The sequence below is a fragment of the Thunnus thynnus genome, chromosome 5 (assembly GCF_963924715.1).
Source record: "Thunnus thynnus chromosome 5, fThuThy2.1, whole genome shotgun sequence".
In the NCBI taxonomy this organism is placed as follows: domain Eukaryota; kingdom Metazoa; phylum Chordata; class Actinopteri; order Scombriformes; family Scombridae; genus Thunnus; species Thunnus thynnus.
The window spans coordinates 6034416-6059831 of record NC_089521.1 but is presented as its reverse complement, the minus strand read 5'-3'; the positions used below and the strand labels follow the sequence as shown (position 1 = coordinate 6059831).

Genomic DNA, 25416 nt, shown 5'->3' with positions numbered 1-25416 from the left:
CACTGTATCTCTCGTAATTAAATAGAAGCACTGTTTCTGTTGTCATGTGCTGGTAAAATACTTCAAAAATATGCCAGTCACAAGCAACAGGGAACCATTTAAGCAGGTTTTTCAATTAATTTACAATTTCAGCAAAAACACTGAGAATCATACACTTGCTCTATTCACACAACAAAAACACACAAATCCTCACCTCAATCTGTCCCTGGCGTGCATAGGATGGGTGGTTTTTCAGTATTTTGACAGCCACTACTTCATTCGTCCCCCTCTTCCAGCACTTCACCACCTGACCAAAGGTGCCACGACCCAGGAACTCCAAAACCTCGTAGCTGTTCTTCATGGAGCACAGAACCTCGTGCTGAACTAACTGATAGTCACCATCTCCAGATCCAGTTCTGGTTACTGTAGCTCCTGCCGCTGTCTCTGTACTGCCGTTAGGCCTGATTTTGGTCCCATCCACCCCAATTCCATTGCCGGTCACCGGCTCAACCCTGTTGTGTTGAGCAGGCAGTGTTCCTCCGCCCCCTACTCTAACAGTGTCTGTATTGTTCCCGGTGCTGGTTTGCAACATGGCCACAGGGGGAGGAAGTGAAGGTAGAGCAGATACCTCCTCCACTATCTGCATGGTTCTAACGCAGTTGTTCTCCCGTGGTTGTTCTCCACCTTCACCTGTCTTCTTTTCACATATCTGGGTGGCACCTGTGTCTAGAAGGTTAATGTATCCCCCTCTCGTCTGTATTCTTCGGTTTCTGCCCTCTTCCTCCTCTGCTCTGATACAGGTCCTCCTCAGGAGCCCACAGTCCAAGCCACCTCCTCCTCCACCTGATGGAGTTCCACCACTGTCCCTACGAAGCCTCACTTCCTGTGGGCCTCTACTCTGGCAAAGAGACTCCTGGTCCTGGATCCCAGTTGGACCTTCTCCTAGTCTCTCCCAGCTCTCCTCACTCTGTAATCCTGCTGTCTGCAATGCCCACTCCTCCCTTTCTTCAAGCTGTACTCCCCTTTGCAGTCTTCCTGAATCAGCACCGGCTGACGATGGGATAACGTTGTTGGGGTAGGCAATACCGTAGTTGACTCCGATCACATACGTCTTGGGTGGCGGTCGGTGCTGAAAGGCTCTGCTGGTGTTATTACTGTGGTGAGCTTTGCCTGTGTGTCTGCTGGTACCACTGCTGCTGGTTCCTAAGGCACTTGTTTGAGCTGAGTGCAGGTGTGATGGGTAGACCAAGACTTGTGAGGCCATACCTAAAAAGAGGAGAGAAAGAAAACACAAGCCACATGTAGCATTTATTAAAGGATACCTACGGCAACTTAGAAGAATTAATGAATAGACAATGCACTATTTCACTACACAAAAATTCCATTGAGCAAAATTCTGTTCACAGAGAAGTGAACTGGTCAAAACCAAAACAGCACCATCGCCATCACCATCTCATGAAACAAGATTGTGGTCTAAATAAAGCAGTCATAAAAGCTGCCAAAGCGAAAACACATCTAAGCCATCATGTCACCCTTACTGGAAAGGGGAACTAGCCCACTGTAACAGGAGATGGGGGAAGCCTGTTGCGATGCTGGCCTGTCCCTGCATGCTACTCTGTAGTTTCACGGAAAGAAGGGTTGCAAACCAAGCAGTACCCCAGGGGAAATTGTACACCATGAAGCATGATGAGTGTTCTGTATCTAAGTGACATTTTACAGATAGACCTATATTGCTGACTGGAATGATGAAATGACTGCTTACTGATCCCATTCATTGATAAACTTTTGGGTCTGGGACGCCACTGAAATATTATTCCACTAACCATATATACAATATTAGTACAGTTATTGTTACTTAATGTGATGAACACCACCAATCAACAGTTATCAAATGCTGCAGAAAATCCAAAGGAGCACACTGACAGCTGTTGTGGCTGCTGTTTGCCATTCATAGCCTGTTTTATTCTTCAGAGCAACTGATATGAAGCACTGACATTTTATACAGATACAATCAGACATGTTTCATTTGACTCTACCTCCAAATTTTGTGACATCTAGAAGACCAAAAGAGCTGTCATTAAATCTACATCCAGCCTAAAGAAAGAAGTTTCTTGTTTATACTGCAAATCTTGATGACTGGTTCTGAATTTTATAGCCTACTCTAGACCACTGGCTTATGTCTACTTTCAAAAGTGACCCATATCTGACTGACATCTGTATTTACACTCCAAACAAACAACACGCACACAGTATGTAAATAATTAGGTGGCCTGCGCTGTGAGCATAGAATAGTCATTTTCTTCTATGAACTCCTTCTATGGACAAAATCATCAAGTCTTTAGTCATTGGTGAGGCACAACTAGTGTCACACCTTCTCTAAGTGTTGGAGAGACAAAAGAAGGGGAAAAAAGCTGAATTGTAGTGACAACAAAACTCAGACCTGTACTTGAGAACCTAAGTAAATCATAGATAGGGTGTCAAACATTCCTCCCATTGTAACAAGTCATGACACCATGATAACAGGCAGAAAACAGGCAGGTGCCAAGCCTGTCAAGCCACACCGCTTCTAAAGACATAGATTGCTCCTGGGTTTACACTCAGACTTAGGTGATTCCAGTTTTAAAGCGACATCACACAACACAAAGCTGGTTGTCTTAGTTTAGTTCGACCAGAAAGGCCTGCAGGGAGCCAGTGGCCTTTCAGACTACTAACACACAGGCTCAGACAGGCAGAGGGGTGTGCCTCACCATCAAGATGACAATACAACACATTTTGCTTCTCATGACTAGTAGTAGGGCTGGTGAGTTTTATCAGATACACTGCTGATAAAGATAAACAACCTCTGTTCTGACCAAACTTTCCTTTCAACTAGGGAAAAAAATCTGGCTGGGAAAAACTTATGGATTCCACTCTACTTAGAACAATATTACTAAAATGCAAAAGTGAGCCGACTACTACAAACTGGTGAACAAACATATGTACTCTGCTTGTCACAACTTCCAGACAGCAAACTGGAGGTTGTAATTAAAATTTTTCTTTAAACCAACAAAGCTTTCTAGAGAACTAACAATATTCTGCCATTGCAAATATAACATGTTTGAATTGTCAAAAACTATTTATTGTGGACTGCTTCAACTACATTTACAACCCACAACTGCAGGTCTGGTAAATGTTAATAACTTGATGACGCAACTGACAGAAATTACTGGCAATAAAGCAAAGGCCACCACCATATGGCTGATATGGTGCAAATAATTCACCCTGTGTGAGCTTGCCAAGGTGCCATACCCATCAGATCTTTGACGGACACTTGCACAGACACAGCTGTGATACCTCCTGCGCTATCCCCTGACTGCCAAACTAGGTAGCCTGATATCTCACAGGGTGACAAGATCCAAGCCTGAAATGGAGAGCCATGACACCGAGTTGTATGCATGTATCTATGTGTGTGTGTGTGTGTGTGTGTGTGTGTGTATGTGTGTTTGTGGTGAGTTTCACCGTTGTGAAAGAATGCCAGCTGTACACGCAATTTGTTACTGATCAATCTAGGTGACAGTTAACATATGGGAGGGGAGGGGTCGTGTATGGGTTCGTGTGTGTGTGTGTGTCTGCGAGTGTTTGTGTGTGTGTGCGTGTGTGTTTGGGGGAAGGGCAACAACAGCCTAGACACCTGTTGAAACTTATATTGTAAGTGACAGGCAGCTAAATAATGGTTGTGTACATCTTCTCAGTGTAACGTTATCGTCTTGGGAAAACACATAGCTAAAGTTCTTCATAATAAAAACACACACAAGTGCATGTTCTTGTTATATTCTTAAATAATTACAATTTGTCGTTAGCACTAGGTTAACTAACTAGCCTTCACAGCTAGCGCTTGTGTGCCAAAGGGAACAAACTGAAGTTGGCTAGCTTTACAGTTAGCAAACAAGCCAGCTATGAGCGAAGTCCTTCCTATCTTACAATACTTAAATGACTAACACAAGCTAAAAGCAGTAAACGTGTTTGACAGCCAGTTTTGACAGATAAGCCGACCAACCTTCAGTAAGACCAGTAAATTGTATCACCCAGAGCGTCAAGGAACAGGTTAGCAACGAGGACCCGCACCACAGTCAAATCCTGCAACGATGCTGCTGCCATCTTGTTCCAACGACGAGGAGAGACCGAGCGACTTTTCGCACATTTGAAGCTCAAAATAACGCAAATAACTAGCTATTACGGAAGCCAGCTATGTCCCATGTTTTCGATAGCCGCCTCAGGTGTCACCAAACGTTGCTCTTGTGTCTACTCAGGACGAGGAATCCGTGTTTCTAAACTTTTGCATGTTAATACGCCTCCTCCCCGACAGAGATAGCTGCTGGCTGCTAGCTGTTGCTGCTGGTTCGGTAGCTTGTTGCTTCTCCGCATGTGTGGAATGTTGGGGAGGGGAGAGAGAGAGGGAGAGAGAGTGAGAGAGAGAGAGAGAGAGAGCGACGGAGGGAGGGAGGAGGAGAGAGAGGGAGGGAGGAGAGAGAGAGAAAGAGGGAGGGGAGAGAGAGGAAGGGGGGGGGGCTACAATGTAAAACATTCAATGAAATAGGGAACATTTACTTTAACAAGTTCAACTCTGTAATTTCAGATTTTAAAGAGCTTAATGACCTCTCAACATTAAAAATATTGTACTTCCAGGAGAAGGACACAGGGCACATGTTGCTGCCCAACATGTGTCAACATGCCACAACCTGTGGGACAGTGAATGACCTAGACACAAGCACACACACACACACACACACACACACACACACACACATATAGTGTGATGTGATTTTCTGAAATGTGAGGAGATGGTTACTGAGTGAATTACTCTGTTCCTACATACAATCCATAACATTACTGTTAACTGGGGATTCATTTCAGTATGGCTACTGTACCCCTTCATCCTTCCCTAAACATAAACCCTTTATCAGCACACACACACACACACACACACACACACACACACACACACACACACATAGGATATACTGTGTATATATATATATATAGATAATATATATCAATCTTGATGTGGTGATGTTGTGAATCTTAATGACTTTGGTGATCCTCTGACTTTTCCTCTAGCGCCACCATGAGGCTGACATTTTTTGGTTCCTGCCATGCAGATATTTTATGCAAACATCCATGAATTATAAATTATATTATATTATATTATATTATATTATATTATATTATATTATATTATATTATATTATATTATATTATATTATATTATATTATATTATATGATATTATAAAAAATTTGGTCTCCTGATCTTTCATCTAGCGCCATCATCGTGTCAAAATTTCAGCTCCCCCAATACTTTGGTTTATGACCAAAGACCCGCAAAACTAATGACATTCCCATCAACCTCAGTTGTTCTTTGTATTTAGTGCTAATTATCAAATGCTAGCATACTAATACGCTAAACTAAAATGGTAACCTAAACATTAACATGCTAGCATTGTCATTGTGAGCATGAAGCAGGCACATCGTGATGCTTTGAGCATCTTGCTGATGTTTATTTAATCTTGTTTCTTCTATAATCCTCCCTTTTACAATTGTTAAACTATGTTTTATCTTATCATATACAAGGCTTGATTATCAACCAGAGTAGGCAACTGCTCAGGGTTTCCAGACCCCAGGGGTCCCTACAGTACCAAAAGCCCAACAGCAAAATTTTGACTGAGGGCCCTAAAACAGGTTAATCCGGCCATGATTAAATATATAGTCTTTCATTATTTTTTAAATTGTTTGCAACAGTTTGGTTTTTTTTCATGATATTATCCTATGCAGTATGAAATTATGTAAGCATATCTAGTGTGGTGCTGTGCTGTGCAAACAATTATATTATATAATTAATTATATTATATTTTTCTTACATTCTGAATTATTATACTTACATTGTAGACCTTGTAAAACATGTTTGCATATTGTTTAATTATGGTCATGCAAATGAAGCAAATTTAAAATGGAGATAGCTTTTTTAAAAACTATTTTTTAGTTCCTTTTAGTTATTATTTACTGATATTATTTAAAAGAGAGAAAGTAGGGGATAGACAGCCTTCTTATTCTATGAAAAAATCTACAAATCCAGAAGGTCATGCATGTTAGGTAAGAATAGTCTTGCCATTGCTATGACAAAGCTTCTGGCATCAGAACTGGAATTGCTGAGTATTGTGACCACCAACTGCTCTTAAACAGTAATGATGACTCAAATGCATTTCACCAATAATCAATTATGTTAATTTCCTATTCTAATGTGGCTCACAATCCTGCAGTCCATAATGGAACTGTATTACTTGATTATATGCTAGTAAAGCACAAGGCCCCATCCCTAAACAAGAATTCAACAAATGGGGACATCCCATTGAATATTTGCACACATAAATTTACAAGGGCATTGTTCAGAGTAGGACACACACCCACACACAACAATGAATCTGGAGTTGAACTGGGCCAATTTCACCTTTTAACTGGGATTCAAAAAAGATCATTAAAATTCCACAGTCCCTTTAAAACAAGTGACCCAAACCAAAGGAGGAGCCAACTGGTCACTAAGCTCACAGAGAAATCACCCTAACAATATTATACAATATTAGCTTAACATTTAATTAGCTTCTGGACATCTGAGACTCAAACAAACTTAATTGTTGTTCAAGACTACACGTTAACAGTAAAAGCAAACCTCCTTGAAAATACAATTCTAACGCTCAGGAGGCAGCAAACTCTAACACATTTACATTTCTAATCATGTTTTTGCTCTTGCTGTTATATGGTTCTTTTTGCAGATATGTTCAAATACATGCGTACACAAACAGGCCAAAAAAAAAAACCAACCAAAAATCCCCCAACACACATTAGAGTGATCCATGAGCCTTACATCATATAAACGCTATGCTGTTGCCAAAAAAACAACAAAAACGGCTAAATAACTCATTTGAAAATGTGCTATTGGAGAGAGTGGAAACACTCACTAATGTTACAGGCTGCCATGCACTGCCTGTATATTCTGTTTCAATTACATTAATAAAACTCCCACTTAATGTCAGATTGTTAATGAATTCTAGCTCCACCTACCTTCTCATATATGTATTGCATATAAATCACCTTGGTGAAAATGATATTGATGGGTACTCTTATGTGTTGTTTTAGCATGAGTGCAACTTCTGGTGGTTAGTAACCATTAAATGATTACTGAATAAAGTGGCTGTCACCTTATAAACCTACAACGATGATGTAGTCTGCGAAATGCTATTTTGTGCTGTGCACCAACAAAAAGAAAATACACTTGTGGAATGATGACAGAAGTGACTCTGCTGTGCGGGACAAACAATGCTTTATTGACATGTTGGATGAACATTCAAAGACAAATAACAGTGTAATTGATGTGATTAGTCAACGAACATGTGTCCTTAATTTGTGGAACATATGATGCCTGGAGGAGTGAAGAAACATTACAACCACTCTAATTACTCTGCGGTAAGTTGAATCTAACAGGCTGTAGAGTGTAAAATATGTATGAGAAACATCAGACTCAACAGCAAGGCAAGGTGCTTGTCAACAGTAAACATTCTAAAACATATTATAAACCATCATAAATGTTATATAAATAAGTTAACTTAATTTAATAAGCAAGTAACAATTAAAAGCAACAGTTCATTCAAGTTGGTCCACAACACCAGTCTGGTTTCCCTTCAGTACAGCATGAATGTATTCTGATCATGTTCGTCTAATCTAATCTCATACTGAACAGTATCTGATAAGAACCTTCTTTTGTGCACATACAATGGATATTACACGTCTACGCACCTTTTTTCTGCTGTGAAATGGCCTGAGTTAAAAAAAAAAAAATGAAATGGTTAGTCTCACATTTTTGTTTTATAAGCGGTTGAGATTTTGCCATGCAGTTTTTCTCTGGGTATGTTGAGTCATTGTGGGCTTTGTTGCAATTCAGTGAGCTGGACTATATTATGGCAATGATTTCTGCATCAGTGTAATGAAATACATTGATTTGTCATGTATTAAAGTCGCTGCGTTAGCCAGAGACGGACATTCCATGCGGTTATTTTATTCCTCCTTAACAGTAAGAATGTATCAAATCTTAATTTATCTAATCTTATGTTTTGAGAGAACTGAATTATCTAGTATCACACAGGAAAAAAAACAAGCATTTGAGATAAGTCAGAAAAAATGTGTTTTTTTTGTTTTTTTTCAGTCAGTGTTGAAGTGATTCCTTTAGTGACCCCTGACTCCTTGGTTGGGAACCACTGCTCTAGCCAAACAAAACCGATAAGACTAATTTCATTTGAAGGGTATTAATAAGAAAGTTCAGTAAAAAGGTGTTAAGATTCTGTATCCACTGTATTTCCCAACTATTTCAGTGTAAAAAACAGCATGCAGTCATCTGTCTTTTACATGTTCTTTTACTTGTGTGTGCTGTACAGCTGCCTAACCGTTTAGTATCAACTGAACCGTCAGTACCACTGAATTTGAAAACTGTCATATACTGAAAGCTGTTACTGAGTACTTGGTCATGGTCCTTATTTATTAAGCATCTCACAGCAGGAAATCAATCTGGACCAAATATTTGATGAGGAATGCCTATTTAGTCTTGTTTTTTGTTTTTTTTCAACTTTCTTAAAGTAGAAAATAAGGAACATTTCAGAGAGCTCCAAAGGTGTCCTAACCTGTTAGGAGCTGACAGGAGATGCAGGTCAGGCAGAGACATGCACGCACTTACTGTGGGAGGAGAGATGAATTGGGGATGCTTGATGACAATGAGCTTATAGGATACAATTTTGACAAAACTTTCATATATTTGTGCCTTGTGGGTGATGCAAAGGAGAACACATCCGTGCAGAAACCAAGGTTTTCACAACATGGCAAAGGGAGAGGTTTACAACACTTACACCATTTGCATTGGGCTGTCAGTAATAATTGGCGAGCCATGACTTAAATGTATATATACAATTTAAAATAGAGGGCAATTTGCCCCAGCTGCATGAAATAAACCATGACAACCAAATCCATAGATAATTTTACAAGCCTAGTTCCTTATTGTGATTTAATAATGTGCAAGGTTACAAACACGGCAAAAATGTCAAATGTCAATGTCTAATTTCAATTTCAACTCCAACTAACTTGTAAATTAGGAAAAATGTTATGTCTCATAACAATATGAACATATTGTGGCCTCTCATATGTATGAGCCACATCAAAAGCAGCACGTGTTTTGATTTGCATCCAACACAAGGCTAATCACAAAGATTATTCAGTTTTTATCAAAACAGTGTCTTTTAATAACACATCTCTCACAAAATGTGCCTGCATGTCTGACGGCCATCTCCTGATAACAGTTTATGACACAGATTAACAATTGATGAAATTACTCCTAGGCTTACTTACTTAAGGCTAAGCAGGATCAAATATGCATCACTCTGAGAATCAGAGTCCCAGTAAGGACTGATTTCCTATTTCCTTAATAAATACAGGCCATGATCTTTCAACTTGTTGACTCCATCTCTAATTAGATTCTGTACTGCACTTCGCTACTGCTCTTTTGTAGGTTTTGTAGATAGAAATGTGTTTATATTCAGTGACTGTATGGTAACTGTGATCATTGTTCTAGTTCTGGTACTAAAACACATTTATTTTATTGGTTTGGCTATCAAACTATTTCAAATGATACTCAACCCTGCTAGTAATACTGAACAGAAGAGAATATGGCCATTGTAAGGTCACAATAATGAGGCCTGAGATTTTATCACATAAGCAACACTGTGAATTAATGCAACTGAGGTGGAAGCCAGTGTTTTTTGATTATGTTTGTTTGAGGTGCACACGCCGGGAGGCTGGCTTTACCCACTGAATACAGATCAGCTTCCTCAACTCTTTTCTCTAGAACTTAACCGTTAGTCATGAGGGGAAATTGCAAAACTACAGACCACTCTCCACATCCCGCCTACTCTACTGTGTAGTGTTTACGTCTCTGTGCTGGAACACTCCTCTGGTGTCAGGATTGTCTGGAGAATCTTTTGGTAGAACGGGGAGAAGACCAGCTTGTTGAAATTGACGAGGCGGCTGAAGCGAACAGCAAGCTCTTTCAGCTCCCTGCTGACTGGAGCCAGACCTCCTGGGAGAGGAGGAGGGGTCTTATGTTTACTGGACTCCAGGGAAGCCAGGAGGTAGGTCTGAACCCGAGAGTCTGAGAGGAGAGGAGAGAAGTTATGTGTCATTGCCAAATAAATGTCTACATAAACCACAAAGTCAAACACAACCTATTAGAAGAAAGTCATCATATGTGTCACTTCTTACCCATCAGCTTGCGGACAGTGTTGTCTGGCTGGATGGTGGCTAAGATTTGCCCCTTCAGCGTGCTCTTTCGGTCAGCAGAGAATGGAGAGTAGCCATGCTGGCTTAGACACTGACTCAGCTCAACACACAGTTTCTCCCCGATGGTTGCTAAGGCATCCTGTGCACTAAAAGACCTTGAGGCAAGCAATAAGAAATTACTTAAGGACAGTTTGGCAACACAAAATGGTTATGACATATTATCACCTTATAAAGTTGTTACAGTTCAATATTCATTCTCCTTTTAGCTCTGCTTTGGTCTCTACCAACTCCTGAGGAAAATATGTGTCTCTTTAAATGCTAAATGCTCCAATATGATCACCAGCTAGTCTCTTACTTTGTCTGTCTGCTGTTTGGTGCTGGGCAGGTAGTGTACAATGGGTTTATCATTTTTCACTGTAAACAACTTCCTACTGTGGTTGGAATTGAGGTTGATGAAAGTGGAGTTTGCAGGCCGTAAAAACCAAAAAAATGAGCTGAAAGACACTAAAAAGCCCTGTGAAGCTGAGGGGAACTGCAGAGTTGGGTAATAATTTTCTGTGAGGTCATCACCATGAGTTACCACATTCTTGTGATCCTTTGTTTATATACAAATGTTGATTATTGCAGCTTTAAAATGACTTCTTACTTGTAACTACTCAGGAATGCAAACATGGACCATGGGACACGTGACAAAGGTCTTTGACCAAATTCAAAGCAGGCATATCACAGTAAGAGCATATGTTTCTTACGGCCCACCAGGACATGCCACGTGCACAATTTGTGGTCACCCTGTAACTCTAATCCCAAGTGAGTTCATTTAGAACCATGCTAGTCAAAGGTTTAAAACCCAGTGAAATGAACACTGTTCCTGGAAAACTGTAACTTTCAAGAATGTGTTTTTCTTCTTGTTCCTTCAGTTGGATGAGCTTGACTGCAGAATGATGTATGTGCTAAATTTGACACTAGGAGGCTGTTTTCACATTCATCTGCTGAAAGTGGAAAGTTTCTCTGTGCTCACCTTAAATCTGAGTCTAAGGAGTAGATATCATTTTAAGGATTTTAATGAAGTAATTGATTGGATATAACCATATTGGACACAAAATTATTCAAAGCAGAGTATTTTTTATATTTCTTAAAACATGTCTAAAGGGGGGCTTTAATATCTGGCTCAATCGCATTTGGGACACTACATCCATGTCCTCTCCACTCCACCCTTACAGCTTGTATGCATGGAGGTGAATAAATAGTCAGCTGTCCAGTATAGCTTGTAACATATGTGTGACTATTGTTTGACTGTTTGCAGTTGAAGCCATTGTACTCACGGTGTGTGCATGTCTGCAAGCATGATGTTGACAGTGTTTTTAAGGGTCTCCATCAGCCCTGGCAGGCCTGAGATGGCCTCTCCTGTGGTAGTGTAGACGATGAGGAGCACAGAGGAGAGCAACACTAACTGCTCAGCCTCCTGCTGCATCTCCTGGAACCGAACCTGATCCATCATCACTGTCTAGAGAGAGGAGGACAGAAATAAAGTTGGTGGAAGACTGAGACGCAGCATGAGATGTAGAAATGACGAGCGGGAGAAAAAACCTGAATAAATGATAGGGAGACACAATGACAGGCTTCAGGACTGAGGGTGTTTACCTCTGGGAAAGGGTCCGAGGCGTGGTCCCACCTCAGCAGGCGCAGATAGGCATGATTATGAACATTAAGGGGGAGGAGTGAAGGAGGGTGAGATGAGGCAGCACTAGAACCATCCGTCCCAGCCTCTCTCAGGCATCTAACTGTGTCCTCAAGCCACTTCTCAGTGTAGTCTAAGGCATCTAAGGAAGAAAGGATCATCAGAAATGTAACATCAACTGAGTTTTATGGATGTAAAACATATAAACACTGAAATATATTCTGCTTGATTAAAATTGCATTTATTTTTTGGCCACTTGCGGGCAGCATGACTGAAAACAGAATATTGACATATTGTCACTTTATTAAGTTGTTATGGTTACATCAAGTCTCTTAATTGGTGCCGGTAGGTATTGTACAGTCAGAGTTTTGTCACTGAAAACAGCTGCCTGCTGCAAATGGAAACAGGGTTGATGAGATGATGATGAAAAACCCAAAAGAATTAGCTATTAAGAGTATTCTTGCTTTGCTTTCGCTCTGCCACTTATATAATGCTCAATACTATGATGAGGAAAAGTCTCCTTACTGGGTTGTTTTTCCAGAAACTCCTGGAACTTGTTCCTCTCATACTCAGCTGACTGCTGCATCAGATGAGGCCTGATGCTGCTAACTGCAAAGTTAGCCATGTCCATCTTCATCAGGTCCAACGTGGAGAATATGGCCCTTAGAGGGGAGATGACAGAGGAAGGCAGATACAGAAACAGAGAATCGTGTGTCATGAAATTGCACCCTCTCAAAATGTACTGAAGACGCATGAAATTACAAATCTAACAGAGTTAAAATTGAACTTATTATTCACTTATTAAGGTTTTGCTAGCTCATCTCTTATCATTCTCTGAGGTAACATCCAGAACAAGCTGACATTTATAGAGTAATAGATTGAAATGAAATTACACAATCTAAAAATAAACAGAGGCCTGGAACATGCTGTGCTAATAATAGTTTATTGGCCTACTTGAGCAAAGGCACAATATCGGCAATCTCCTTCAGCTTATTGATGTCCTGGTCCCTGCAGGGGGCGCACAGTGAGCCCATCATCCCAACAATGAACTGGGACAATCGACCAATGTCAAGTGCTCCATTCTCAGCCTGCTGATGGATTAGAGGCAGGTCCAGAACCTCCTCAATATGGGACCGCAGACGTCCATGGCCCGGCAGCAAGAAAGACAGCAGTGTCTGGATGGGCAGATGATGATGAAGGCAGGAAAGGAAAGACATAATGACTGAATGTAGAGAGGGATGAACAAGGGAGGGATGGATATTGCATTGCATGTCCACATACAATAGGATGAAGCCCTGTGCCTGTGACCTTCTCAAAATACGAACAACTCCAGGATCATATTTTAGGAGAGAAGGTGGCAGCTAAATTTAGGGCACACATGTGCAGAGTGCTGCAGTTATTGTGACCAGTCTATTTCCTGAATAAACTCTCACTCTGCCTCACCTCTTTGATCTCAGCCAGCAGCTTAATGGCATGGTCATACGACGGCGGGTCCTCCTTCAACTGAGCTTCCAAACAATCCCAGAATGCTCTGTGCATAATCTCCTTCACTCTGCGCTCCAAACTGTACAGGAGCACAGGAGGGATGGTTACTTCTACAGCAAGAAAGAAGACCAGTACTCAAAGGAAAATGACAGTATCCAATCAAAAACTCACCTTCCTTCAGGAAGCTCTGCAGGTTTGACTTGAAAAGCCTGGTTGACCACTATTTCGTGGGCCAGAGTCATGTTGGTGACTCCTTTAGCCGTCGCCATCAGCTCCTCCACAGACACAAACCTGGGAGGGCTGGCTATGAGGGAGGAAAAATCCATCATTATAAAAAGTTTCATTCCTGCAAAATTACACATCAGTGTATTTCTCTCCAATTTTCTCCGATTTGAACTAATCTGCAAACACTGTGTTTTATCTTTTAGTTCAAATGGGACTGTATTGACAGCAGGCACACACCAACTACAAGATGTGTTATCCCCTCAACTCATCCTGCTGTCAGCGTAGCTCTCTGTTTAGTCTGAAACCTAAGTATCTATTGTCTTTATTCTTGTGCTCTAGGTTAATCCAATTTATAACTATGAGCATGAAGAAAAAGTCACACATTCCAACTCACACTTGCAATATCATCATCTGTCAAGCATAAAGCTATGTAAATGAAAAATGTGGAAAGTATGATAAAATTCATAGTGGGAACAATCAGATAAGGAAGCATAATCTAAATCAGAGCTGACTGTGCTAACCCTTTCTAATAAAAATAAGTGTCCAAAGTGTTTTATTTGTCTGGTTTCCAGCTTTGGAAGACAGTTTTGTATATTGATATTCTCATGTTTTGAGGGTCAGCAACACTAGTGTTGAACCATGGACGTAACTAAGGCCAAGGTTAATGTCTGAACATTCAAGACCTCATGGACAGGACTTTATTTTTCAGAGGGGCTGCGCTGTGTGCTGTCTGTGCCAAACATGTTATACAACGAGCATCCATCAAGTCCATTAAATGTGGTGTGTCTCAATATAAGAAGCAAGCCATCACTAATAAACCCCCTGCTTGAAACTATGCTTTCACATAGACCAAGATCAATGAATCGGCCAGGAAAAATATATAGGCCAACATATGCTTACTGCAGATACAGTATATTGGTATCCATGTACAGTATATGTTGGTTGATAAGTAACAAACAATTGCAATAAAGAAGTGCCACACTAGGTTTGAGATAATTTAGAAGCAGTGTCAGCATTACATAGTTTATCCAATAGAGAACAAGTTGATTTTTACACTGTAAAATATCCCGCTTAGTATGTGTCTTAATCACAAAAACAGATTGTTAAAAAAAATACTATTGGTTGATTTATCATTTAAACTCCAAAATTATCATTATCAGGATTGTATTGATATCAAAAATCCAGTATAGGTATGCTGAAGTGACATCAGAGATGAGAATTAAAAGGGAACTCCACTGAGTCTCAGTGTCTGTTTGCAGGTCTTGAGGAGTGCTGCTGGATATGTGAAAAAAATCTACAAAGTCTATTGTGAGTCTAGAGGGAGCTGTGTGAAACTTGATAGATTACCTCGTGTGATGTCACTTGAGTCAGCATTGGTTGGGGCTGAAGACTACAAATCAAAATAAAAAAACATCTTGGGAGTTAGAAAGAAATGAGGTTACCAGACCTCTGTAGGCCGCTCCTCATCTCTGCTCGCGGCTACATTAGAGCATAACACACCCAAATCTCAGACCTAACTGTGGTCAAGTTGCATTGTATATAAAAAAGATGATAGCTCTGGTTCTGCTACATTGATTAGGATAAAAAAAAGCTGTCCATAATGACTCCGACAACGTTATAGGAGTGCAATGCTAAATCGGCAACATTCTATTTTAAAGGAGTGGAGTTGTTGAAGAGTTAAAAACAGGCAAGCAGTGCAGACAAGGAGAGTTTATTTGCCAACCCCTGAAGGAATGAGCTTGTGAGGCTGGCGTGTTTCTTCCCCTCTGTTCAAAGGGAAGGTTGTTTGTGTTCCCATTTAAATGCACAACTTTTTTCTTTTATTAATCTAAGGATGACTCAAGTCAAACTGGAGCTAGGGTAAGGCTTGACAACCTCACACTATGCTTCCAGACCTAAAATACAGTATGGATTAGAGCTGCAACGAGTTGTCGATTAATAGGATAATTAGTTGGCAACTATTTTGATGATTGAATAATTGTTAAGCATTTTACCAAACATTAGCTTGTTCAAGGCCCTCAAAGATGAGAATTTGTTCCTTTTCTTGGTCTTAAATTACTGTAAATTTAACATTTTGGGGTTTTGGACTGTTGGTTGGACAAAATAAAACATGTGAGGACATCACCTTGGACTCCAGGATGTTGTGTTTTTCACCGTTTTCTGATGTTTTATTGCCCAAATGATTAATCGATGAATTGTGGGAATAACTGTCAGATTAATCAATAACAAAAAATGATCTTGAGTTGTAGTCCAAGTATAGACACACGCAGCAGCAGCTTGGACATCCTGGACTGTAGCTGTGTAACAGAAGTTCTGTTGTGTTAGTCCATGGATACTGGTCACATGATCAACAACAAAATCTTTTTGATTACTCTCGCACATGTAAAAGCTCCTCTCTGCTTATCTCATAGCACACACCCAGCGCATCCCCTCTGAGGTATAAATGTGTCCAAAAACAGAGCTCATCAAAGGAAAGAAAGGCTAGGGATCACATTCAAAATTTAACAAGAATCAGTAAATCTTATTCTCACCTGTTAAGATATGCAGGTTAGGCTAATTGGAGACTCAACTGTCTGGATGTGTGAATGGTAAATGGTTGGAGAGTGTGTGAGTGGCCTTCCTCTTGAAGTGTTTCTTCCCTTACTCAAATTAAACTGAGGCAGGCTTACATGGCCACTGTACTTCATCAGGGCTGTTGCTCTGTGGGTGGAGTTCCCCTCTGATATCGGCTTATTCCTCACCTTGTGGAGTGATCCCTCTGTGCGGGCTCGGAGTATTTGCCCGGACCCTCTTCCTCACCGTCTCCTCCGAAGCATCCTGCGCCCTCTCCTCCTTCGCCTCCTTGTCTCCTCCTCTCTCAAGGTGGTCTGCCTCCTTTGGCATGCTAAGGTCTGCAGAATATCAGATGACGGAATTAAACTGCAATCTGCAAAATGCTGTGCAGTGCTGCTGAATGCCTGATGATTGCAGCACATATGTGACATAACATATTTGACATGAAGCAGTATTGTCATTGACTTTTTTAGCAGTGACAAGCAGTGATGAAAAGGTTTTTGTAATGTGATGTGGTTACATATTACAGTACAGACAGTTAGGACAAATGTAGGTTTGTTATTGTTATCTAGAGATGATGACATCACCTACAGGAGGAGAGGAGGGGGAGAGGAGTCACTGTGCCACTGTGTGATGCTAAGACAGAGGTAAACAGAATAAAGCCTCTTGGCATTGTGGCTGTCTTCACAGCTTTACATGTTTATTTTATCTTTATCTGCGTTACTAACCTTGTAGTCGGCAGCCCAGAGGAATAAGATGAGTTAGTGAGCTGTGGAGCTCAACTTATGTACCGTTAGCTGTAGTCGGCGTGAACACGACTCTGTCAACAACAAGCAAAGCCTAATGACACAGCTACTCCTTCATAACACACCCATAGCGGCATAAGCCCGGTCACAGATTTATTCACAAGTTCACCACAGCCAGAAACCGTCTTCAACACAAGAAAGGCGTTGTTTCGTCCTAGAGAAGTCGAGTTTATTTACGTCGTAGCCCTCCCCTGATGGTTTGCCGCTAACCAAGCGACACTTCCTGTTTTGGGTGGGGCTAACATGACGTCTTGTTCGAGCCCCCTCCGCGCGCACCACGGATGTTCATGGCGGGCACGCGAGCATCTTGGGTAACATTTTAAACTCCTTAAAACAGTAGTTTTCGAACTTTTTCACGTTAAAGACCCCTAAACTGACACAATTAAGATTTTTGCCTTTAGATGTTTTATTACAGAAGGTGTATGAAACCCATGACCAAAATAGTCACACATTCTGTCACTGTGTTATTATAGTGAAAATAAATTATTCTTCTGAACCTAACCCTTTTTGCTGGAGCCTCCTCAAGGGCCCCTGGGGGTCCCCAGACGGCATTTTGAGAACCACTGCCTTTAACATTTTTAAGGACTTTAAAATGTTACTCATTTTTAAGGAGTTTCTACATTAGTAGACTTCTCTTCTTATTCCTTTGCACTAAGATAGCTAGCTAGCTAGCTACCTACCTACATAGATAGATAGCTATTTACTTATTGCTGTGGGGAAACTGCAGTCTCACAGCAGCAGAGATTTGTAAGGGAACAGAAATAGGAATAATAAGTAAGGAACACGATAAATAAAAATACTTATATACAAAATATATATGTGCAATGGTATGCATCAGTGTTGTATTATTGTATTAATAGTATCTAGAATACAACATATACAGCAGCCATTCTTATTGGATCATTAGATCATTCCCTCTCACTACTCAGGCAACAAGAACTACATCAACCGACCACATAGTGGCACTTTAAGAGCATTACATGTTTGTCAACAGTTACTCAACTTTATGCTCTACATTTTTTTCCTTGCATTCCTTTGGACAAAAGCTGCAGACTTTTCTATATTTTGAATTAAACACATTCAATTTTCACAGCCTTCAAATTGGACTTTATTTGGCAAGACACATCTAGACAAAGTTGAAAATATCAGAATAAATGTTATTATGCAAATCATTTTGCATTGTTTTCATGTGAATTTATAGGTTTTACAAGTTGCCAAATTAAATGTGGTTGAGATTAGGAAAGAGGGCAGGGTTTAAAATCAAATAAGATATTTATTTATTTATTTGCAATATTTCACTCACAACTTGCACATTTATGAAGTCACCAGTATTTCTAGGATGATTCAGAAAGGAGAAAAATTTTACAACATATCTTGCAAGATGAAACTTATTTTCCTCAATATATCCAATGGTCAGTCAAGTCCATCTGTAGCTATTTGCAAAAAAGAAGAAAAAACAACAACAACAACAACAACAACAAAAAACCACACTCTTCTCTTGCTACTGTTTAAACTGTATGTGGCTACAGAACACAGCATGGGCACATTGCCTCACACATTTACAGCACACTAACAGCAGATTCACCAAAGTAATGGTTAAATATCTGTGGGTGGGCTTGGTAAAACTGTCTGAGCAGGCGCTTTCTCTCCTTGGTTGAGATCTTGGTGTCCAGGTGGATGCTGTTCAGCAGAGTCCACAGTTCCTGGTTGGTGGTCGTCTTTGTAGAGTCAGTGCAAGTCCTGCTGGGGACCTGCTGACAGAACGCAGAGCCTGAAGAACAGAAGAGAAGAGAGACACACCATGTTAAAGTGTAGGAAACACAGAGTTGACAGTTAAATGTTTAGATGCCATATTCATCAAATTCCCATTAACAGTGCCAAGTAACATCTGGGACTTTAAAGCTACATGAGTGGATATTTTTATTTTTTGGCCACTTGGGTTGAATGGAACACACCAGAGACACGCAGCAACATATTACTTTGGAGTCGTATTTTTGGTGAATGTAAATCAAATATGCACTTTCCTTTTAGCTGTTTTGGTCTCCAACTCCACAAAGAAAAATCTGGCTCTTAAGTAACTAAATACTCCACTCTGTGAAGCAGGTAGTTGTTAACCTTTTCTGTCTCCAGTTTGGTGTTGGGCGGGCAGTGTGCAGTAGGTTTATCAGAGCTTATTTGAGGTTGATGAGAGCAATGACAGTGAACCAAAACACTAAAGTTATGAGCTTTAAAAACAAAGCAATGAGCTGAAAGATGCTAAAACGCTCCATAGAGCTGAGGGGGACTGCAGAGTCAAGTGTTAGCTCTCTGTGGGTTTCTCATTACACAGCAGTTATTCAGCAGTGGTGACATGGGGTGGCTTTAAGAGCAGGAGCTTTTAAAACCAGGATATGAGATAAGGAAGTAATGCTCATTTTAGCTGTATTCTAAATGAGTAACAATGCATTTTGAAATTGGGTACTTTTATTACAGTTAGCCGTCATTGGCAATATTCACATAAAAATGTGTTAACAGATTGGGGTCCATGTTAAAAAATTGCCCATTATATGAAAAGTATAAAATAACATAATCTAGTCTGTTCAAAATATGACAAATATATTTTCAATGCATTATGTTAATATGCTTGATAGTAACTTTTCAATTTAGGCAACAGAGACAGTCTGCATCTTACAGGAGAAGCTTTTAAGGAACCATCTCCTGCATCAAAAATATGAACAATATTCATCCACAAAGATTCAACGCCAAGAAAAATATTGCATGTTGAAATCGTCTTCTTTTCTTCAGTGATTCAAGATATCTGGAAACAGTGACGTGTGAAGTAATAAATCATGACAGACACAAATGAAGCAGTGGGGTTTTTTTTTTAGACATCTGTAACCAGACACGTGGTGGTACTGCATTGAAATGAAAAATAGCAGAACCATTATCAGCTGAAATACCATGGAAATTATGGGTTATCAGATATCATCAAGAAGCTGAATAATAAACATTCCTAAATGTAATTAAGGCACATAAGGCCACAATGACCTGTGAAATCCCTGACAGTTTAGTGGATCCAAAACCTCATGCACAGACGTGTAATTTTGAGTTTATCTCAAGAAAAAAAAAGATGTCATGATGGTGAGAACAAGTGAAGTATTATTTATGCATGACACATCTACCCTGGATCGAAACCTGCAGCTGCACAGCAACAGCTACACCCCGCTGAGATGGTAGGATTTCTACCATGTCCCAATCTATTCTCGTAATGTGCTAGTATTTAATGGCTTTGTGTTGGGCTACCACCCGTAAACAGGCATTTACCAGTCACATCGGGCTGCTTCCCCTGTACCAAGCCGGCCAGCTTGTCACTCACTCCTTTGTGCAGAGCCCCTGGTATCTGGAGCAAAAAGAAAAGAAAGTCTTGGTCGGCAAATCATTTAATGACAGAAAATGATTTGTCGATGAAGTGAAGTGTGAAGTTACACAGTTGGAAATTGCCTGTTCATTCAGTAGGCGCTCCCATTTCTCCTTTTCACAGAAGCCCTTGCACAAATGTCTGTTACAGCATTTCCTAAACTACATTTTGCAATTCAATTTAAGCAATTTATTTATGTAACAAGGAGTTACAGCACCATTGGACAACACAAATGCTTTGTTGACTTTTTATGAAATATTATTGGGCCAGACTCTGGTTTCCACTTTGTGCAAGATGGTAGATTTTGATTTAATCGCCTAAATTTAATTAGAGCAAATACATGTGAATTTTATACATAAAAGGTCAGTTTACTAGTACTGGGGAATGCTATTCAGTCTGTAAATACAGTTGAATAATGTCTTTTGTGGCTCAGGAAGTGCTTTGTCAAGTCTGAGAAAATAACCCTGGTGATGTCATAGTGATGTCATCAGAGTTATCATGACTTGGGCTCTGGGGCTTCAAATTTATAACAGAAAGACACCTTGCAAACTGGGGGTGTATAGTTTGAAAAATGTGGGTGTTAATCATGCAGGGAGGGACTACTGAAAAAATGCTATTGAGTTGCATTATGGGTTGCTTCAATTTTGACTATTTCAACCAACATTTCTCTTGTGAGTCTCCTAAGGTGTGAGTGTCCTAAGGACATGGAAATACGAAACACCAAGCAACCCATGGCTTAAGTCAAGGTAAAGATCCAAAGAGAGCAGCGTTACAATATATTCTGAAAACATTTCATTACCTTAAAGATTTCCTTTATGTTGCTGAGCATGAAGACCACCATCAGGTCCTCTTTCTCCTTTGAGAGAGCTTTGCAGTGAAGGACTGCCCTGGAGAAAGAGCACTTCACTGCCAATCTGTTCTCCATCTGCAGGTTCAACAGCATATCTTTAATGTCAAATATGGTACAGTTGTTGAAACAAGCTCACTTTTTTACCTGCCTCTCACCTCTCCACCTGAAGACAGAGGGACAGGCTGTATATCACAATGATGATTTCTAGGTTTAGAGATTCTTTCCTTGGACATTTTAAAAATGCATCATTCAACATAAGATTTAGTAACTATTTTTCACCTCCTTGTCCAGTTTTATCCCTTGTGGGTCAGCTGCCAGAGCCATGAATGAAAGCAGCCTGCGCAGCTCCTCTCTGCAGCTGGATGACAGCAGCTTCAGACACAGCTGCAGAGCTTCAAGAGCCGTGCTCAACTTTGCATTCACTGGGAAAGAGATGGAAATAAGAGTAAGCAGAAGGAAGGATGTTGCACTGATACTGAGGTTAAGTTAAGTTGGCATATGGGTACTTTGATAGAGAAACAAGCTTGTTTCCAACCCCTGGTTCACTCATACTTGGACAATGGGAATCTAAACAAGTGACACAGCTTTTCTTGTGAGCCACAGTCCCAGTTCTTACCCAGCAGGTCAGTGATGGCTGTGTAGATGTCAGTCATGTGCTGGGGCAGCAGTGGAGGTCTGTCTGTGTGGCTGTAGTGTTTGACCAGTGTCCCATACAACAGCAGCTTACACTCCTCATCACAATTATTACCTGGAGCCAGAGATGAAAATTAATACGGCACACGTTAGTTGATGCCAATATCATAAACACAGCACAGCTGCGTGCATCAACACAAACCCTCAAGTGAAAAAACCAACCCCTGACAGTGAATGAACAAAAGACTACCACACTGTATCAAATCATAGCAAAAGCTCAAAAAAAGGACTGATCGCCCACTGATACTCATTCAAGCTCTTGCCTCCATCTTGGGTGCTGCTGCTGTCAGCTGGCACTTGCTCACAGCTCTCCTGATCTCGAGGGAAACAGTGAGGCAGCTCTCTGCTCAGCTCCACCACCGGCTGGTCAGGGAGGAAGTCCAGACAGTCCAGAGCTGCACAGAGCCACTCATCCTCCCTGCAGGATAAAATAAGTATATTTATTTTAATAAGATTAACTTTATTGCAGAGACACTGAAATGAAATCTGCATTCATAGCAACTACATGTGGAAGCAGTTCAATTAGTAAGATGACTTTAAAAGAACTGAGTGAGCCAAACGTACTGAGAGTCCTTGAAGGCCTTGAGGATCTGTCTGTCCAGGTGGTTGCTGCTATAGATCAGGTCTGGGTTACTGTGAGCCAGCAGGTGTGATGGAGGGGAAGAGGGTGGGGTTTGGATGCACTGAAGCACCCCTTCCAGCAGGGGAAGCTCCACCAGGTTTAACAGCCTCAGCAGAGTCTGCTCCTGCCACACCTCATCTACCACTGGGAATTGGAGCAGAGTATGTTGGGTTTTTTTTTTTTTTTTTTAAATTATATCATATCGTTCTGTTGTATACTCTCCTCACTTTTTCACCTTTTTAGTCTTTGATTTTTAAAGTGTACAACACTTGACCTTCAGGTCTTTTTCAATCATTGTCAGCAAGACTTTCGCTGAGGAAAGGAATAATGTCATAATAACTGGTCAATGTGATGTGGTCAGTATTTTGCTGATGTGAATTGATCTGCTGTCAAAAACCCTTTATAGGCATTAATATGACGTCCAATCAATGGGGCTCAGTGAATTCATAAATAAATATGTGGATAAATCATATTATGTACTTTGTAAAACTCAGATCTGCTTCTTAAAATTCAGTGACAACAAAAATTCAGTCCTGGTGGTTGAAAAAAACAAACATTTTGAAAGTGTTTAGAAATTCATTATTCTAATGTACAGGCGACCTGCTCAGTGTTTCCTTCCCTTTTACCCAATGTATGCTGGAAATTCCAACCCATGTGACCCTGAGTAAATGTTTAACAAAATGAGGAGATAAATGAGTTCATTTATGCATCTTCTATTAAAAGAAATATGACTGAATTCCACTTGAAACCTAAACGTGGCCCTCAATGTAAGAGAGGCAGCACAACAGGGTGAAACATGACTTACATGATTGTGGTAAAACAGAGTCTGTCTGTGCTTTGCTAGGACTCAGACTCAGACTGTCCACCATGGGCTCCAGTGACAGGCTGGCACTGACAGGAGTGTCCACTTGGTTGGCTTTTATGCACGTCTGAGTGAATTTGACAGGGGTAGACATTGGAACATGTGACCCGGTGGGAACTGTCTGCTCTTCCTGCCTGAAAAGCAAAACACAGACAGCTTGAGGGATGTCAGAAAGCATTTTGAGGGCTCTGGTTCTGAACACTGTGATTAATAGTTAAATGTCAGAATTAAGATACACCAGAATGTGCAGAAAGTTGGATAATGCATAACCCCAACAAAGCTTTCTCTTTAAAACATGTACATATAATTTTCACATAGAGTAAACAGTTGTCTAAAATGTTCACAGAATGTCACTTCACTGACATTTTTGCTCACTGGGGGAAAAACCAGGACAGTTGACAGTTCATGAAAACAGATATACACAGTTGGCAGTATAAACCTTATTAGGTATACATGGACAATCCATGCAATTACATAGAGTAGTCCCATCAATAAGTCCTGTCTTTGTGAAGTTTAAAACATTCAGGTTTTGTTGACACTGGTTGAACAAGGTGTTGATTCCACTCTTTGGTCATTTTTGAGGCTGCATTAGATTGTGTAGCTAATAAACCAGTACCTCAGTGTATGATATGAATGCTCAGATCTAACAGAAGTTAAACTTAACATAATGTAGACTTCATACCTGTCTGAAGGAGCACTGCAGAAGAGTTTTTGGATCCCGTTCACAAGCATACCTCTCTCCAGCTCATCAACTGAAGGAGTATGCACATTTACAAACCTGTGTGACATTTTAAAAGGCAGATAAAAGGCTACATTGTTCACATATTTTCAGCCAGCATGGATGACAGCTAGGAAAATATTTTGACTGTGACATAATGAAAGAATATCTCACTGAAGAGGGCGTAATCAGATTTGTGTGTGTCTAACCTATAAAGAGCACTTTTGCTGTCCTGAAACAAATCCTGCTTCTTGTCTCTGCCAAACACTTTGGTTCCCACTGCCTCAAAGACATTGCAGTCAAGCAGAGCCTGGCACACCAACACCACTTTGTCCCGTGATACGGTAGCAACTTTAATTGAAATAAAACAAAGTGGAAATGACTAATTGTTGAATGTCTTTTGGCTCATAAATAAAAACAGGATAATGAAGAGGTTCATCCAATTATTTGAAGTAAAATTTGAGAAAATAACACACAATGCCCAGTTCACGCACCCTCAAAGCCTTTCACATGATTTATGTGTTCTGCCACCACATCCACAGCCTCTGAGCCCAGGAAACAGTCACTGTGGGACTTCAGGTGGACTCGTCTACGCTTCACTGTCACGGTGGACCTGAGGTGGGAGATGAGGCTACTCCACAAGGAGGAAGACTGGACTGGTTTGCTGGCCACACCATGAGCTGAGAGACAGGCAAAGAGAAACATGATCCAAGGAAAATAAACTAAGTCACTCTCTTCATATTTTACAAATGATCTTTGCAGGGCTGAGTTAGGCTACTGATCTGAGGAAAGACAGTGGATGGAAAAAGAGGAAAGGCAAGAAAATATGAAAGAATAACTACATGAACAGGCCTCCGTGAGCTACAGGAATCGCAACACCTCGTTGAAACGCGTGTTAATTAAATTACCTTGAGGACGCACACACAGTTTCTCTGCAAGGTTCAACGCCGCTGCTCTTTCCTTAATTGAAGCCATGTTTCCCAACTGATAAAACAGTTGAGGAAACACTGCTTTGGTTGGTAATAGGTGGGAAGACAAACAGGAGAAAGCAATTAACCTAGGTCCACGCACAGGAGCATCTGGTTTATGTAGTTTCCAAATATAACCGCTAGATGGCAGCAATCGCTTAGCCACACTGAGCCCACCCACCTCTGTGACGCAGAACTGAGTTTAATCTTGCTGTCTGTCTTTTTTGTTTAT

At 40.6% G+C, this 25416-nt stretch overlaps 3 protein-coding genes across 4 annotated transcripts in view; all 3 read right to left on the bottom strand.

Moving 5' to 3' along the window:
• The window catches only part of LOC137182575 (homeodomain-interacting protein kinase 3-like), a 38815-nt gene extending 34416 nt beyond the window's left edge, over window positions 1–4399 (bottom strand). For both annotated transcript variants that reach the window (XM_067588885.1, XM_067588886.1), the window contains exons 1-2: window positions 4016–4399; window positions 194–1245 (exon numbers count right to left, since the gene is read on the bottom strand). In XM_067588885.1, the coding sequence (XP_067444986.1) occupies window positions 194–1243 (1050 nt within the window). In that variant the 5' untranslated portion in view covers window positions 1244–1245; window positions 4016–4399. The remainder of the gene's footprint in view (window positions 1–193; window positions 1246–4015) is intronic.
• Window positions 4400–7314: 2915 nt separating this feature from the next.
• On the bottom strand, window positions 7315–17321 carry tcp11l1 (t-complex 11, testis-specific-like 1). Its single transcript, XM_067588884.1, has 10 exons — window positions 16997–17321; window positions 16457–16606; window positions 13662–13794; window positions 13449–13569; window positions 12960–13180; window positions 12531–12667; window positions 11969–12147; window positions 11650–11831; window positions 10310–10482; window positions 7315–10199 (listed from the first exon to the last, which is right to left on the bottom strand). The coding sequence occupies exons 2-10, from the start codon at window positions 16596–16598 to the stop codon at window positions 9976–9978; spliced, it is 1512 nt and encodes a 503-aa protein (XP_067444985.1). The 5' UTR covers window positions 16599–16606; window positions 16997–17321; the 3' UTR covers window positions 7315–9975.
• Window positions 17322–18327: 1006 nt separating this feature from the next.
• Window positions 18328–25326, bottom strand: LOC137182573 (DEP domain-containing protein 7-like). Its single transcript, XM_067588883.1, has 12 exons — window positions 25125–25326; window positions 24711–24896; window positions 24426–24567; window positions 24181–24276; window positions 23442–23632; window positions 22579–22780; window positions 22278–22432; window positions 21938–22069; window positions 21601–21743; window positions 21271–21396; window positions 20378–20453; window positions 18328–18845 (listed from the first exon to the last, which is right to left on the bottom strand). Exons 1-12 carry the CDS (start codon window positions 25189–25191, stop codon window positions 18634–18636), a joined length of 1728 nt encoding a protein of 575 aa, XP_067444984.1. The 5' UTR covers window positions 25192–25326; the 3' UTR covers window positions 18328–18633.
• Window positions 25327–25416: the final 90 nt, after the last annotated feature.

What these genes read in the sequence shown, in the direction of transcription:
- tcp11l1 (XM_067588884.1), bottom strand. Translation starts at nt 16,598, where the DNA reads ATGCCAAAGGAGGCAGACCACCTTGAGAGAGGAGGAGACAAGGAGGCG. An exon ending in GTTTCTGGAAAAACAACCCA is followed by an intron (nt 12,148 to 12,530) that starts GTAAGGAGACTT and finishes TTTCTTCCTTAG; the next exon opens with ATGCCTTAGACTACACTGAG. An exon ending in CTTGCAGACATGCACACACC is followed by an intron (nt 10,483 to 11,649) that starts GTGAGTACAATG and finishes GCTTGCCTCAAG; the next exon opens with GTCTTTTAGTGCACAGGATG.
- LOC137182573 (XM_067588883.1), bottom strand. Translation starts at nt 25,191, where the DNA reads ATGGCTTCAATTAAGGAAAGAGCAGCGGCGTTGAACCTTGCAGAGAAA. An exon ending in CAGCAGCACCCAAGATGGAG is followed by an intron (nt 22,070 to 22,277) that starts GCAAGAGCTTGA and finishes CTCTGGCTCCAG; the next exon opens with GTAATAATTGTGATGAGGAG. An exon ending in GGATAAAACTGGACAAGGAG is followed by an intron (nt 21,397 to 21,600) that starts GTGAAAAATAGT and finishes TTGAACCTGCAG; the next exon opens with ATGGAGAACAGATTGGCAGT.